Source organism: Protopterus annectens, chromosome 9.part0 (genome assembly GCF_019279795.1).
Source record: "Protopterus annectens isolate FY-2018-M chromosome 9.part0, PAN1.0, whole genome shotgun sequence".
Classification (NCBI taxonomy): Eukaryota; Metazoa; Chordata; order Ceratodontiformes; family Protopteridae; genus Protopterus; species Protopterus annectens.
The window spans coordinates 1,680,719,797-1,680,738,247 of NC_056743.1; the positions used below are offsets into that span (position 1 = coordinate 1,680,719,797).

The 18,451-nt window shown below is 36.8% G+C and overlaps 1 protein-coding gene across 1 annotated transcript; it reads right to left on the reverse strand.

Annotated features, from left to right (window-relative positions):
- Positions 1 to 2,637: 2,637 nt before the first annotated feature.
- LOC122810751 (olfactory receptor 6B1-like) lies at positions 2,638 to 3,585 on the reverse strand. The gene has a single exon (XM_044082313.1). The coding sequence runs from the start codon at positions 3,583 to 3,585 to the stop codon at positions 2,638 to 2,640; it is 948 nt and encodes a 315-aa protein (XP_043938248.1).
- Positions 3,586 to 18,451: the final 14,866 nt, after the last annotated feature.

Below are 18,451 nucleotides of genomic sequence, written 5' to 3' on the forward strand. Positions count from 1 at the left end.
CTTAGGGTTAGGGCTTGGGTTAAGGATAGTGGATAGCCCTACTAGCTAGCCACTACCCTTAACCCAAGCCCTAACCCAAAGGTCCATCACTACTGCACCACAGTGCAGGAAATGTCCTGTTCGACTTAGTGACTTTCGTTGAAGCACACTTTTGCGTTAGTGAGACACTACTATCGAAATTCAAAATAGTGTAATTTTGATCTACGGTAGCAGACCTATGTATATATATATATATATATATATATATATATATATATATATATTTATATATATATATATATATATATATATATATATATATATATATATATATATATATGGGTTAGGGCCTATACAAGCCTAGCCATAACAATTCCCTGGCTATTTCTTCCCACAGTATTTACTTCCCTGGACCCCCATCTAGCAGGGTGACTGATATGATCCCCAGGGTGAGTTTCCTATCTTCCATCCAATCATCAGGTTCCTTTTGAAGAGGGCCAAAGTGGCGCTCAGCTTGACATATATGGGCAGTTTATTCCAGAGTTTGGGGAGTCTCTGGGTCAGGAACCTATCCCTCCAGCATGTTTTGTTCATTGTGTTGACAAGGTTTAGATCCCTGGAGGATGTGTCACTGAGGGATTGAGATTTCTTTAAGTGTAGCATGTCCAACAGCTCTGGGTTTGACATGGCCTTGTATGTTAAGCAGAGATTGCCTCTGAGTAGATGATATGAAACAGAGTATAGGTGGAGTTTTTTTAGATGGTCAGCATAGGGAATCTGCTTTAGGCCTGTGATTCTTTTAGTGAGGTATTTCTGCAACCTTTCCAGTTGTTGCAGATGACTTGGGAGGTACATACCAAATGGGGTGTTGTATTCTATAATGGCTCTAATGAGGGATGAGTACAGTGGGACAATGACCTCCTTTTTTCTGGACTAAAAGCCTTTAGTGATGAGATGTGCCACATAGAAGGATTTCCTGACTGTTGTGGTGATGTGGTTATCGAAGATGATGACCACTGTCTACCTGTGTCTCTAAGTTTCTTATCTCACTTTCAGTGTTTCCTGTACTGCCACCTATGTGGTAATTCACAGGTACATGTTTTTTTCCCAAAGGGGATAACTATACATTTCTTGGCATTGAGCTTGAGCCCATGGCTCTGGCACCAAGCATCAGTTTCTGTAAGGCCCTTTTGTAGAATATCCACATAATTTGGGGATTCAATAATGGCTGCCAGTTTGCAGTCATCTGCAAACATTGTTAGCCAGAGTCCCTTAGTGTTGGCCTGTACTTCAGAGAAGTAGATGCCAAACAAGAGCAGTCCCAGGACTGAACCCTGAGGTACTCCACTTGTCACTTGTCTGGAGCTGGATTTGGAGTCGGCTGCTTTTACAGTATGGGTTCTGTCAGTAAGCTAGTTGGCAACCCATTGAGTGACGTAGGGATTAATGCCCAGCTTAGTAGGTTTATCTATGTTTCCAGAGTGGGGGAGGGTGTTGAAGGCCTTGGAAAAAAACAGGGTTGATCACATGTTCATATGCATATGTATATATATATATATATATATATATATATATATATATATATATATATGAGTCATGCAACTGATTGAAAGGGTTATTGGTCAACATCTGTTTAATTGACCACATTTGGTTGATTAGTATATAAAATTAACAGGGGGTGTGAGGATGTGGGTGGACATGCCCCAACACAAAAAAAAATGTTATTTATTTACCATTTGTGGGGAAAATTGAAAACGCTGAGGTTCTTTCTCAGTGAATGTGTGGTAGCATGTCTATGTTCTGTTTTATTTATTTCAGAGGCTGACATATGGGCTATATATATATATATATATATATATATATATATATATATATATATATATATATATATGTATATATATATATATATATATATATATATATATATATATATATATATATATATATATATATATATATATATATATATTTATATGAAATACTCCAAACATCAATGTTGCTAATGTTGACAACAAAAGCACAGCAAAGCAAATGTCTATGTATGCACCAAAGAATGCTCAGTGTATCCAAACAGATTAAAAACAAGACAAAAACAATGTTTTTCAAGGCCCTATGCACCCCACTTCCCCTGTTAATCATATATGCTAACACCAAGATCACTCTGTCACTGGGAAAGGGACAAATTGCCCAACCCTGGGGATTGTTAATCTTCATCATCTATCAAACCTTTGCTTTTTCAAACAAAGTGTGTCAACAAAACAGATATCGACATTTGGGTATTTCAATCATTTTTACCCCTCGCCATATATTTATTTATTTGTGTGTCTATCTATCTATCTATCTATCTATCTATCTATCTATCTATCTATCTATCTATCCATCTATCTATCCATCCATCTATCTATCTATCTATCTATCTATCTATCTATCTATCTATCTATCTATCTATCTATCTATCTATCTATCTATCTATCTGTCTACCCACATGTGTGTGTGCATTATTTGTGTATTATTCTCTGCAAGATTTTGTTCACTTTGTTATCGATGAGACCAACTCTGCTGTGTTAGAACCTTAATCGTCAAGTATGTTCATTTTTCTTTCCTAAGTGTTTCACAGAAATCATTTCATTATCACATGAAACAACAACAGTTTTCATGTTACAGTTGCATTTTTTTAAGCATCTTCATGATACTGATCCTGATTTCTTTTGTTTTTGCACAGTATATGACTGGATTGATCATGGATGGCACAACATTCTGAACAATAGCAGACAGAGTTCGTACTTGGTCAGAAATTTCAGCCACCCCAAAAGAGATTAATACAAATGCCATAAACAGGTAGAAAATACCAATGACTAGTATATGGCTGGCACAAGTGGAAAAGGCTTTTCGCTGGCCTTCAGTAGATGATGTTCTAAATACTGTGGTTATGATCTTTCCATAGGAAAACAAAATAAGAAAGAGCTGGACTGACATGATAAACAATGAAATTAACTTATCATATATTCTCTGACTTGAGACATCAGCACAGGCCAATAACATGATGGATGAATAATCACAACAAAAATATTTAATGGTATTTGGTCCACAAAAGTTTGCAGATAGGACAATGTATACATAGCTTGATGCGTAAATGCTGCCCATTGTCCAGCTAAAAACAGATAATAAGAAGACCTGCCTGGTGGTCATGACTGTAGGATAAAGCAATGGGTTGCATATGGCCTGGTAACGATCATAAGCCATTACAGCCAAGATGAAACTTTCCGTAACTAAAAAAATGAGGTAGAATGCCATCTGCATAATGCATGGACCAAAAGTAATATGGCCATCCCCCGTAGCCAAATAGTAGAGCATTTCTGGGATGGTAACAGAAGGAATGAGAAGATCCAGGAAAGCCAGATTACATATGAATAAGTACATTGGGGAATGCAGACCATGGTCAAGTCTTATTACAGCAATGAACATTAAGTTTTCTGTGAAAGTGACAGTGTATATTATGAAGAAAATTACAAATAGGATGCCACGTTCTTCCCAGTTCCTGAGTCCAGGAATGCCAGCAATAATGAAAAATGTGATGGGAGAAGCTGATTGATTCCAATTTTCCATGATATCTTATCCAATCTGTATTCCTGCAAATGTATAAAATCATCGCACATTAATAAAATATAGTAGTAAATAATAATGTATTAAAATGACAAAGATAAATATTTTGGAGCTTTTCATCATTGATTGAATGCATCAAAACATACAGAAAAATAACATTAGCCAATAAGTGTTTGCACCAATGCCATGCACATTTAGCTTTTGAAGAAATATGGTTGTTTGCAAGGCTGCACATACACGTTCTTTTCATAGGTCTTATGGCTCCTGTTATTGTCTTACCATTTCTTAATTAATTGCCCTGGGTACTTTTAATTAGTGAAACCTTGAAAATCACATTGCAAACAAACTAAATAACCACAAACACCTCCGTGCTCGACAAAGGACTCTGAATAGCTCCAAAATTATGACTTTATTCAAAATAAAAACTACAAGTTAACACTTTCATTCATATATTCAAAAAACAGAACTTCATCAGAGCTAATACAACCATACAATTCAACTCATTAAATAGTCAAAGGCAGTCATTTGATGTTAATTAGCTGATTACCAATGAGTAAAACCATTCTAACAAATTCTTCTTAAATATTTAATAAATAATCAACAATTATCACAATTTAAAAGCCATATAAATAATCTGTATGTAAACTAACAAAACTAACTAAAACTAAAATGTTAGTATCCCCAAACTAATCTTAAAAATTTGTTACTTATATATTATAGATTTTTGTCTAAGGATGGTGCAGTGGTAGCATTGTCACCACACAGCAAGAGGTTCTCTGGTTTGATTCTCAGCTGGAGTGCTTTCTGTGTGGAGTCTGCATGTCCTCCCTGCAGTCATGTGGTTTTCCTTTTTTCCTCCGGGTGCTCCGGTTTCCTCCCACATTTCAAAGACGTGTATGGAGTGTTTCTCCCCAGGCTTCATTCCAAGTCAGACTTTCCCAGTAAACAAATGTTGAATAAAAAATAAAAATAAAAAAAGTATAATGTTTGAGTTTTAACACTGAATTAATAGAATAAGACTAATTTAACCCTGGGGTACTTAATACATTTAAATGCAATTGCCACATCAACTCACTTTGGTCTAAATGTTATTTCATAAATCTTCCCCAGTTATTTTATTAACCTGTTCTATTACTACAAAAACAAATCTATGTCCTACATTACTCTGCACATGTTTACTCAAAGCATTAGTTGTTTTATTTTTCCTAATATCCAGCAAATGCTCATATATTCTCTCCTTCAATTTCCATAATGTCTTACCTACATAAAATGTTGTACACAACTCACACCTAACTAAATAAACTACTTGCTTTGAGTTACATGAAAAATGGCTATTAATTGGACAGTTGACACCATTAATTGTGAAATATTCCACTACCTTAATATAAGGACACTGTGTACATTTTCCGCATTTGAACATGCCCATTTTTTTACCTCCATATACATAGTTTGTCAGCACTTTCATTTCAAAAATACCTTTGTTCGATTGTAATACCTGTTTAAAGGAGATGTCCTTTTTATAAACTATACAAGGTATAACTCTTACTTTCTCTAAGGCACCCCTTCATATTTAAAAATATTCCAGTTTTTATATATGCTATCCAAATTATAGGTGGTAATAAATAATGTATTTTTGGCCTTAACTTCATTGACTAAATTCCTCCTCCCAAAATTGGCTAAATCAATACCTGCTTCCAAAAGGGGGGCATATTCACCCCTATTCTTTTTATTCCACATTTCATCTCTAACTTTTAAGGGGAAATCCTTAAGATAACCTCTTTGGCAAAACATATCAACTACAGTATTACATTTACTAGTAATTTAATTAGTCCCAATTATTAAGCATTAAAAGTCTTAGTTTATAGGTTCATAGGTTCATAGGTAGGTACTAGGCTATCTGCCCAAGGGCATTTATAAACTTAGCCAGAGTATGTCAGCTTTCGCTGCCCCATTGATTAATTAACTGAGCCTCTGTCAAGAAGAGCCAATGAAGTAATCCCAGGGGTGTATTTTCTGTTACCCATCCACTCGTCAAGGTTTCTCTTGAAGAGTGTTAGTGAGGGGCTCTGCCTAATGTAGTTAGGAATTTTGTTCCAAAGCATGGGGAGTCTCTGTGACAGGAATCTATCCCTCCAGCATGTTCTATTTATTGTTGTGGCAAGGTTTAGCTCACTAGAGCGACTGGCTCGCAGTGACTTGGATTTCTTTAGGTGGAGCATGTCCATCAATTCTGAGTTGGACATGGCTTTGTAAGTCAGGCAGAGATCACCTTTGAGTAAGCGATATGCCACTGAGTACAGCTGAAGTTTTTCCAGTCAGGCTGCATAGGACATATGTTTGAGACCAGTAATCCTCTTGCTGAGGCACTTTTGTGGTCTTTCCAGCTGTTGGAAGTGTCTTGTGAGGTACATCCCGAACGAGGCATTATACTCTATGATGGGTCTGATGAGTGACGAGTAGAGGGACACTATAACCTCTTTATTTCTAGATGCGATCCCTTTAGTAACTAGATGGGCTACATAGAAGGATTTCCTAACTACTTTGGCAATATGATTGTCAAAGGAGAGATTACTATCTACCCGAGTCCCCAGATCTCTTATTACCTCTTCTGTAATAAGGGGACTGCCACCTATGTGGCAATTCATGGGTGTTTTGTTTTTCCCAAATGGGATGACTATGCATTTTTTGGCATTTAGCTTGAGACCATGACTTTGACACCAGTAAGGCCCTTTTGGAGAATGTCTGTGTCAGCCGGTGAGTCAATTATGGCTCCCAGTTTGCAGTAATCGGCAAACTTGGTTAGCCATAGACCTCCTGTGTTTGCCTGTACTTCTGAGAAGTATATGCTCAACAGTAGGGGTCCCAAGACCGAGCCTTGTGGGATACCACTTGTGACTGGTTTAGAGTTGGACCTGGAGCCTGCTATTCTTACTGTGTGAGTTCTGTCTGTAAGCCAGTTGGCAACTCATCTTGTGATGTAGGGGTTTATGTTCAGACTGGTGAGCTTTTCTATAATTCCTGAGTGGGGAATGGTGTCAAAAGCCTTGGCAAGGTCAAGGTAGGCTGTGTGAACTACCTTCCCCTCATCTATGGCCTTGGTGACTGTCTGTTTTATAATGTATGACTTAGAGGATAGCATATTTGCATGAGTCTTATGCACAGTGCTCTGTTTACCTACTGATATGAGTCTTGTACCTACCTCCAAAAAAAAAAAAAAAAACTGAATGGCAAGCTGTTGATTACCCCATACAGCCAAACAAGCAAACAAGTGCCTCCCCTATACATGTTCATAGTGAAATTGCTCAAGCATCAGTAGCATGCATAAAACAATACACATGGCAGAAAGCAAAGTGCGGTTTCCCATAGGAAATCATTACTAGTGAAATGTCTAATTGTGTGCCTGTTTTGATTCACTTCTTTAGGGAGATTTCTACATTCTCAGAGTTGCCACAACTGTTGAGTTTGTATGTATGCTTGGGTAATGTGGGGTGGCTTGCCTCAGCGAAAAATTACAGTGCTTTCTTCCTTCTGAATTCTGAGGAACTTTTTTTAATCCATTTAGAACATCAACTTTCAGGAAGTCAGCATCTTGTAATAAAACCCAGACAACTACCTGATTGTCAAACTATCCTTCCTGTGCTTTTTTGTCTTAATAAATTTTAAACTAGCAGTATATTAAGTATAAATGCAGTTCTATATACATTTCAGCTTAGCAAAAATCAGAGAAACACTAAGAGAAGTGAAGGAAGTCTGGGATATTTTGGTATTATCTTAGTTGGTCTCTAGTAGTTTGATAAGACCTGTATGAATCTCATTCCCTCCAGCAGAGCTCTTTTGAGTGTATACCTTTAACTCCCAGTGGGTGTGGCTTCACCACTTAAAAAAGAATTTATCACATTACAGTTATAACAAATACTTATTAACAGAGGTCATATATCAATACGATTGTGTTTGCCATCATATATGCTTCAAGATAAAATATGCTGATACCTTGTGTGTAGCATGGTTTTGGAATTATTAATGCAAATATGAACAGGCAATATTTGACGCCTAGAGGAGCAGTAGGAGGTAACTGCAGAAATGCCTGTAGACATCACTCGGCTGTAATCAGATAAGCTAGTTCAACAGTGGCTTAAAAAGTCAACCAATAAATTCAACAGCCTAGGTATTTTACCAGGAATTTCTTTTGCCATGAGGTTTTGCTGCTACAAGTATGAGCACTATTTACATCAAATTTTGGAATTATGCCATTAGTTGTGTTTGTTTTTATACTAACATAAATGTAATCATCTTCCTGTTAAAAATATGTCATGAACAGCTAGTAAGTTTAATGATTTACTTTCAAACTCTATATGCTATAGTATCTTTATTGGCTAGTAAAAACTCCAGTTTTGGTTTATGTTGAGTGTGTCCACAATGGTCTGTTGACAGTTTTGATAATGAATTTTAAAAAGGAAATGACATTAAGATTTTTTTTTTTTAGCAGGGAGGGTCTACAAACAACCGCATTTCATTTTCCAAAAATGTGAATCCTTAAAACAAAATTTGGAAAACCTCCAGATAACCAATATAACACTTCTTATAACAATGGATAAAAACGGCCAAGAAATAGCCTCACTCTTTGACTCATATTTCATTAATACCATAGCTAACCTGATCACCACTTTTCCACAAATTAAACTCACACCCAGAGATCCATCTTTACAAAATACCACTAATGTCTCACTACCTAGCTTTTCTCTCTCACCTATGCCAATGTCCACTATAAAAAGACTTCTTCTTAAACTCAAACCTGACACTAATACATCTGACAACCTACCTGCAGAATTCCTACAAGTAACAGCTAGCTCTACTGCTCATCCCATCAGCATGCTTCATAACAGATCTACTCAGGAGTCATGTGTACCTACAATTTGGAAAAAAGCATATAGTCTCCCCCTCCATAAAGGTGGCAACAATTCTGACATCTCCAACTTCCGACCTATTACTATCCTTTCACCCATCTCTAAAATATTATAAAAATGCATTCACACTTAGCATCTTAATTATCTGCTTCATAACCAAATTGTTTCTCCTACTCAGCACAGTTTTAGGCCAGGTCACAGTACTACTTGAGCGCCTATCTCCTTCATGGATACAGTTAACCAGGCCTGAGAGAGACCATTATATTTGTTTCTTCACTCTTTCTTGATCTTTCTAAGGCACTTGATATGGTCCCCCACCCCTTTCTCCTCATTAAACTCTCCAACTTAGTCATCTCACCCTAACTCTAAATGGATTCTCATACTACCTCACAAATAGGCAACAATCCACCAAGTGACAACATTCTGTCTTACCATTTCTTAACACAACCACAAGTATTCCCCAAGGATCCACACTTGGCCGCCTTTTGTTTAGCATTTTCATAAACAACTTTCACGTCACTCTTACTCAAGGTACCATCATCCAATATGCAGATGACTCTACCATCATCTGCACTGCTAAGTCCATATCTGAACTACAGCAGCTCACCCAAAATGCCTTCACTTCTAGAAACCTGGATGATCAATAATCATCTTGTCCTAAACCCCAAAAAAACTAAACTCCTGCTATTTACCCCTAAAAAAACACCACCCTAAACAAGAAGAAATTTACTATTCATTCTCAAAATAACACTATCATATTTTTCCAAATACAAAACTACTAGTTTACCATCATAGACGAAAACCTAACTTTTAACCTGTATATTCACAGTAATATCAAAAAAACATAAAAAATTGGGCATCCTCTATAGATACAACTATTTCCTCAACCACTCCACAAACCTACCCCTAGCCTCTTCCTTTCTGCTAGCATCTCTACTATATGATGCCCCTCTCCTTGCCAATATACAGTCCTCTCTGAAATTCAAACTAGACACGTGCTATAATAAAATCGCTAAATTTGTAACCAATGCAAAATTTCCATCACACCATTGTTCTTCATTATGCCAACCATATTGGCTAGAACTTCCATATTATCTTACATAATTATAATTAACCACTGCACACAAATTTATATACAAACCATCAGATTGCCCTCCCCTTACTCTGTACCATCCCAGTAGACCTCTCTGATCCAAAAACCAAGTACTCCTGAATGTTGAAAAACCACACATCTCAGCTGGTCAGCTACTCTACTCTTTTACTATTTCTAAACTATGGAATACCCTCCCACAATCAATTAGGACTACTGGCAATCCAGCTCTCTTTAAAAGGTCTCTATGACAACACCTCTCCTCTATTTGGCATTGTACATGTGCCAAAATGGCACTTCCTAAAACCTGAATCCCTCCTCTATATTACCTCACTTTCTTTCTATCACTGGTCTTACATAACTATTTCTATCTCTTAACTCCTACATAATTATACTTCTGGCACTGTCTGCTATATTTATCACATATAGTTAAGCTTATAACTTCATGTGTTAATCATTCACCAATAATTATGATACTTACATACTAATTGTGTAAACCACTATATCCTTAACACTGTACGGTAATACTCTAGTGGTCAACTACAACCCTCCTATTGCATTGGGCTAGTCATAATAATAATCTACTTCACTGTATTGTATGTTATGCATTGTGTATTGTGAGAATTATGTACTGTGTTATGCTTATAATGTATTCTGAAGATTATGTGCTGTGTTATGCTTATTTTGTGTATTGCTCATTTTACTTTGGAGATTTTCTCCCTGGGCCTCCACTAAAAATGGGCTCACTAGGGTCCAGTGGACCTACCCAGTAAACAAATGCAAATAAATAAATAAATTCTGTAACAGTTTAAAAATGACAGAAATATATGTGAAATCTTTCTAACCATGTAAGTGAAACAGAAATAATGGCTCCTTTCAGATTTTTGTTGTTATGATATTCTTCAGCTGTGCACTTTAATCTTTATACAGCCCAGGTACAAGACAGTAGCCTGCCCCATTCATATGCCTTTCTTGTTATTCTACAAGGTGCTGTATTTGGCATTATCTGTATTCCCTCATAGTGAGTGACGTACAGAAAGACTGTGGCAGCAAGAGAAGCCCAACATACTGACATCTCAGCATGTCTTTGTTCAGGATATATTATGACCTGCTGTTCATTCTGTACTTCAGAGTGGACTTAGTCATGCCCTCTCCCACCAAAGGAATATTACACTTAAAAATGTACCCTGGGTAATGCTTCATACTAAAGGCTTGTTGCTCTATGAAGATACTCTCTGGTCTGTTTCAAGATATTCCAAACTAAAGCTAACCAGATCATATTTAGAGATACTCGTAAAGAGAAATGGCTCTTAAAACTAAAAGCTTTTATTTTGAAGAACTCCTTATATGTGCAACAATCAAACGACATCCTGAAATAACATGAAATGTTACTTAATCCTGGGCAAAACTAGATTCCTTCACCTTTGTGACACCTCAGAAACAGTGAAATTAGTGCTTAGCTTGAAGGTTTTGTGTATACATATATATATATATATATATATATATATATATATATATATATATATATATATATACACACACACACACATATGGGTCTACTTTGTTTGATAGAAAACACATTTCACTGAAGCTCATTTCGTCAAAGCCTCATTTCACTGAAAATGAATTGTCTAAGCACAATTCACTGAAAGCTAACTTCACTGAAAACTCATTTGAGTGAAATCCATTTTGTCTAAAAAGGTATATGCCCTGTTCCCCACTGTAGTGCAATCCTGCAGTTAATATATATATAGTAAGGGGGTATGTGGAGGGACAGCCCGGGTGTAGGCAGCATAGCCCCCCACCTAATTTAAATATTGTAAACCATAGACATGGATACTTACAAGTGAAATGAATAACTCTTTCCAGAAGATAATATATACCCAAACTATGTGGGGGGCTATGCCCCAACACCCCCAATGTGGGGGGCTGTGCCCCACTTACTATATATATATATATATATATATATATATATATATATATATATATACTAACTCCAAGATCACACTACAGTGGGGAACAAAGCATATATCTTTTTAGACTAAATGAGTCAGTCAATTGAGTTTTCAGTGAAATGAGCTTTCAGGGAATTGTGCTCAGGCAATTCATTTTCAGATAAATGAGACTTCGACGAAATAAGTTTCAGTCAAATGTGTTTTCTATCAAACAAAGTGGACTGATATACATAGATTTTATATATGTATATATATATATATATATATATATATATATATATATATATATATATATATATATATATAATCTATCTATATATAGACAGAGAGAGAGAGGGGTGCAATGGTTGGATATGATTTTTGTATGTAATTTGGGTTAGTGGGAGTGCAAACTTTTTCTAGACCAACAAAACCACAAGAGAGTTCTGTTAGAAAAATAAGTCTTACAGAAATAGCAACATTTTGCTTTGAGCTCACAAAAATATCAGCTGGTTGAATGCTTTATGTTGGGATGTGCTTTTTCAATTCCTCCTTTGAGAGGCTCTGAATCAACATCCACTGATAATTGTTATAATCAACTCAAACGTTGCTTTGACTCAGATAAATAAAAAAAACGATTTTGCACAAAATCAAATGTTTTCCATTCTCTTTTCTTTGGTAAATTCAGAGAAACTACACTTTTTGAAAACAATGATCAGAGTTGCCTCATTTATGCATCTGTTTAAAAACAAATGACCCCCAAGTAATCAGTCTGTCTTGTACAAGTAAAGGTTATATCCATACTCTGGACTGCACATGTTTCACTCATAGATTTTTACTAGGTTAATGATCTGGGGGGGGGGGGGCGTATGTTTCTAAGCCTAGCCAAGTTTTCCATAAAGCATAGTGAAGTCCTATATCCAAACAGGATATTGAGGGACAGTCATTCATAAACTACTTCTTTTCATAAGGGATATGGGTGCCAGGCCTGGTGTAAATGTCCTATTCTCCATCCACTGGTCTAGGCTGTGCTTAAACTGGGGAATAGACAAACACCTTCATATGGATGACAAGACTGCTCCATAGGAGGGGCAGTCTTTCTGACACATATCTGTCTCTCCATCATGTTCTGTCTAAGTTCCAAACAAAATTCACTTCAGTAGACCTTGCATTTCTGGCACTCTTTGACTTACGTATATGTAGGAGATTCTTAAGTGTGGGGTTGGTGGATCGTTATAAGCTAGGCAACAGTCAGCTCTCAACAATCTATAGGAGACTGAGTAAGGAAAAAGGCTTTAAGGTGCTCTGCATAAGGCAGGTTTATCACACCATTTATTCTTTCTGCAAGGAACATCTACGGTCACTCTAGTTGCTGCATATACGTACCAAAAGGAGCATTGTATTTTATGATTAGTCTGATACGGGCAGAGTACTGTGGGATAATGACCTCAATGGACATGGATACCATGCCCTTATAAGTTGAACAACACAAATCAATTTCCTCACAACTGTGGCCACATGGTGGTTGAAGGTTAGGCTACTGTCTTTGTGCTTACCCAGATCCCTGAACACTGGGTTGACTCTTACAGGTGTATTATCAACATTATAATTATTCAGAATGGCTGGCTCTCCAAATCTCTTGAAATCTGTTGTGAAGGGGCAGTTGGTAAGAGCTTCCAGAATGGTCAGCCTGGACGAGGATTTTAAACAGGAATGTGCTTACATACGGGAAATGTTTATACATAGAGGCTACCCGGTAACTTTCCTTGACCCAATAGTCCAGGAAGTAATGGATAAAAGACACAATAAGGTGTATTTACCCCTCCTGAAGACCAGCACTAAAAATTTGACCAACAACAACAGTGTCATCTTGGTCGACAAGAACTTATGTGACCAAGAAGGGAGTAATGTTCCAACTAGTGGCCGATTAAACAACGAGCTAAGCACTGTTAAATTCATTACTACCTTTAATATAAAAAGCACCTTGTGTTCATCTATATTGAAGAAAAACTGGGACTTGTTTAAAATACAACCTGACCTATTTGAAAAACTAGGTGAACACCCAATGATTGTTTACAGGAAAGGGCTAAACATCAAAAACTTGTTAGAAAAACATGATGTACCCACAGTGAGATGCCCTGGAATGTATAAATGTCACAATTGTAATTATTGTAAACACGTCCAGGAGGGTAATTCTTTTATTCTGAACAAACAAAAATTTAGGTTAAGGAATAAATTTGATTGTAATACCAACCATATTACTTATTTAGCTAAGTGTACATCCTGTTTAGCATTTTACGTTGGTAAGACTGAAAGAAGACTACGTGAAAGGATGTATGAACATCTGTATGCCATCAAAAAGGGGAAACTCGAGAATGCACTTGCTAAACATACGGCAGGTCATCCAAATCACAGTTTCAGGTTCATGGCGATTGACCATGTAAAAATCGACCCGAGAGGGGGTCCCAGAAATCTGAAACTGGAAGAATTGGAACTAAAATGGCAGGTAAAACTAAATGCATACAGCTTCCCAGGACTGAATGAGACTTGTTCAATTGGAAGCCTATTAAAATTAACTAGTTTGAAAAGATGAAGATATTGTCACTTGACACACACCCCTTTTATGGAATCTACATTTATGTGTATATATACATTTTCTGTTTATTATGCATACATGTATTATGTGTTTTTCAGGTCTTTCATGGGTTTAATGTCTGTTATGTTTTCACGTCTGTTATGATTATTTTCGTGAATTAGCTAGTTCCATCAAACGTGATTATGAATTCATTAAAACTAATTGATCACGATTTTCACGACATTAGGTATGTCTAACTTATCATAAATAATTTAAATCATTAATACAATACATAAAAATAAACAATTATTATTAATAATTATAAAAATTATTAAAAATTATTATAATATAACATTACTCAAAAAATATCACTTGAAATTCATCAAGTATATGTGGTATGTGTGACATTTACACACCTTCATGTATTTAACACACTTTTCATACACTGTTTGTAGCGCTTTTTGTAGTACCATCACATACAAACAACCTTGTAGTACCATCACATACAAACAACTGTGTGTTTTTAACCTTTTGTTATGTTTTTAAAATCTGCTGTGCGAATATTATTTTAATTAACATTAAGCATTAATTTAAGTAATATCAACTCTTAGTAGCAGTTTTCAGTATCATCAAATATTGTAGTATACTTACTTATTGTTCTACAATTACACATAAATATATAAAAACATAAAAATAATACATTAATTTTTCTTTCTAAACTAGTTTATAAACTGATTTTTTACCATGTTTTCTAACATGTTTTTTAAAACTTACAACAACTTTTGGGGTATTTGAGGTTTTTACCTTATACACAATGACATGGGTAGCTTTAGAACCTTGATTTAACAGTAAAATAAAACAAAATAAAACTAAGGTTCTAAAGCTGTATAAAAGTCAACATTACTATGGTATAGTAGTTTATTAAAGGTTGCAACAAGCAACACATTCCACAGGATTCACTTTCACATCAACAGATTGTTTTATGTATTTGTGTTGTAGGCACACCTACAAGGTTGTTCAGTTTGCTACCATTAATCGGTTACTGTCTTTTTAAACAGTTCCTTTTTAAATTCATCCATTCTCTTTTTTAAAATTCAATTCACTTCATGTTAATTAGACTAATTGTATTACTGCTTGAATACCTTAATGAGGGTTATGCCTTTATAAGGATCAAACTGTCAGTGGTCTTTGTTTTATGTTCTGAAGAAGTCAGCTTATTAAACTGACGAAAAGCGCTTAAATAAACCTTTTTTTGACTGCCTGGAGTCATTCACGGCTTGTTCTTGTGGTACTGCATGATAATGACCTCAATGGACATGGATACCATGCCCTTATAAGTTGAACAACACAAATCAATTTCCTCACAACTGTGGCCACATGGTGGTTGAAGGTTAGGCTACTGTCTTTGTGCTTACCCAGATCCCTGAACACTGGGTTGACTCTTACAGGTGTATTATCAACATTATAATTATTCAGAATGGCTGGCTCTCCAAAGGGTCCAATTGTACATTTCTTAGCACTGAATTAAGACCATGAATTTAGCATCATTTATTAGTCAGAGATACAACTTCATGAAGAATGCTACTGTTTGTAGGGGACTCAGTGATAACCTCCAGCTTGCAATCACCTGCAAACTTACTCAGCCATAAACCTTCAGCATTTGCTTCTATTTCAGAGAAATAGATGTCAAAAAGGAGTGGGCCCAGGACAGACTCTTAAGGGACTCTGCTAGATGTTGACCTCTTGGTGGAGGTAGCCTCACCTGTTTTGACCTCCTGGGTCCTATCAGTCAACCAATTGGCTATCCAGTCAGTCATAAAAAGTTTTATGACTAAATTAATGAGCTTATCTGTAATGCCTGAGTTGGATATTGTATCAAAGCTTTGGCCAGGTTTAGGTAACCACTGTGCACAGTCTTGCCCTCATCCATCCAATGAAGTCCATCAGATTTAATAGGCATGAGGCATGACTTTCCTTGAACAAAGCCAAACTGTGATAGGTTTAGTGTTTGCAGGTTACCTATGTTCTCATTTATCATATCCATGATGATTCTTTCCTTGGCATTACAAATGAGGCTGATAAGACTTATGGGTTTGTAGTTAGCCAGTTCATTGGTTGGACCTCCTTTGAGAAGTGGAATGACTGTAGCCATTTTCTATTCCTTGGACACAAAACCTGACTGAACGTACCATTTAAAAAGTGATTCAAGTGGATCAAAGAGGTCATGCTTTATGCTAGTTATTAAACATCCCAGGATGTTATAAGGGCCCACCGATGCTGTGTTTTTGGCCTTTGAAAGTGCATCGATGACCTGTTCCCTAGTAATAGTTGGGAGGATTGTGGTATGCAGTATTTCCTTTGGACTATCAGGGGAGAGTGGGGAGAGAAATTTGAGCTGAGCCTGTCAAACAAAATGTGTGCAGTGACCTCTGGTTCAGTGTGGGGGATGCCATTTAGAAAAAGTTCTGCTCATTGTGCATTTCTCCCGAGATTAAGGACGTAGCTGCAGATAGAATTGTGGTTGTCCTTTGCCTGGGAAGCTATTTTTTTCTTCAAATTTAGCCTTGGAAATATTAATGAATCCTCTTAGCTGCCTGTTTGGATTGGTCAAGGGGCTTTTAGCTGCCTGTTTGGATTGGTCAAGGGGCTTTTAGTATGTAGGCTTTATTCCTCCTACACTTGGCCATGAATTTTTTTTTCTTTTGTTGTATAAATAACTAATATTGTGAGAGTGGGCACAGCTCACTTTTATACAGCTATCAATATGGATGTACAGAGATTTTGTAAATACCTCAGCATATCCTATGGTGTTTACTGGGTTTGCTGATGCTTAGAATTTAGCCAAGGTGGCGCTTAGTAGAGAGATGTTAGCCATGGAATAGTTCCCAATGGTTTTTGGTTTCACTGGCTCCTCATATTTAATTTTTATTTCAAGTAATACTGCCTTATGGTCAGATCTGATGAATGAAGACATTACATTGGGTGTGGAAAATTGGCCTCCCATGTTCTTAAGTTCATGGTCAAAGATGTTTGTACCCTTGGTAGGAGAATGGACCAAGTGTTCCAGGATGTTGGTATTAACAACGTTTAGAAATTGTGGGTCTTGTAGATTAGAAGTGGCGTAGGATTCCCAGTTTATAGAGGGGTAATTGAGACCCTCTCATGAGTATCATATTGAGTTGAACGGTGAGGGACTGTAGCATATTGAGAAAGAAGGATGTGTTTTCTGGGATGGGGGTACCTACAGATTGCAAGGATGTGGTATGAGACTCTGTTTGTGGTGAGTTGCACATATGAGTTTCAGTGGGTCATACATTTTAGCTAGTCTGGACGTGAGGTTGGTTTTAATATAGATTGATACTCCTTCACCTTAAGTTCTCTCCTGTACAGCAGCTGGTCTAAAGGTGTGAAAGGCATTATAACCTTGCATTTCTGGGGTACTACCTGCAACTTTAAACTGTGTCTCCATTACTACATAGATTTTATACTTTCTAGGGAGAGGAAGGCTTGCAGAGAGTGGAGTTTCTTGTTAAGATTTCTCACACTGAGCAGCACAACCTTCAGATATTTCTTCATAGGTTCAGTTAAGTGAGTAAGTGTATCAAAAAAAGGCACTGTAAGGGTAATAAAGGGCTTTGTCAATATCTAAAAGCCTACAAGTGATAAGTACAGACCATCCCTGGCAAAGCAGTATGGTCTGTCAACCCTGTCCTCCCAGGCTGTCAGATATTGTACCCACTTGGACTGACACCAGAAGCTAACCCATTATTAAAAGCAATAATTTCTGTTAATAATGTGGTATCATCCTTGGAGAAGGTAGTATGCTGCTCAGAGCTAGGCTTATGACTGCCAGACACATAATCAGTATGCTTGATCATGTCTCGCTTAATATAATCAAGGGAGGTACTTGTTAAGTCATTAACACCCACATGGAGTATAACAGTCATACTGGTGCTTGTGTGACTGGACAGATCTTAGCCCCATAAAGGCTGCAAACTGTGCCTCTCTTAATACTCAGTCTGGTGAGGGGGGACATCGGTCTGCTTCACTACAGAATCGCAAATGACCAGAATATTTGGCTGTGCACTGGTTTGTCTTAAGGGCTTTGCAGTAGAGCTACTGGATACAGAGTTAATATGTGTAGCTACGGGTGGTGTTTTAATGGCGTGTTTACTTGACGGCTGAGGACCATTTCTCTGACTGTACTGTGCAGGAGGTCTTAGTGTTTAAGGAAGATTGCCTGTAAGTGCCTCAGCATAAGTAGTTTTATGAGTGGGGTCTTTATCCTGTGCAGTAGGCATGGTGCAAGTCTCACTGACAACATCTATAGGATTAGTTTTGGTTGTATGAGAGAGCTTTGCCTCCT

Bases quoted from the DNA above. Each gene is read 5' to 3' on its own strand.
- LOC122810751 (XM_044082313.1), bottom strand. From the start codon at position 3,585: ATGGAAAATTGGAATCAATCAGCTTCTCCCATCACATTTTTCATTATT.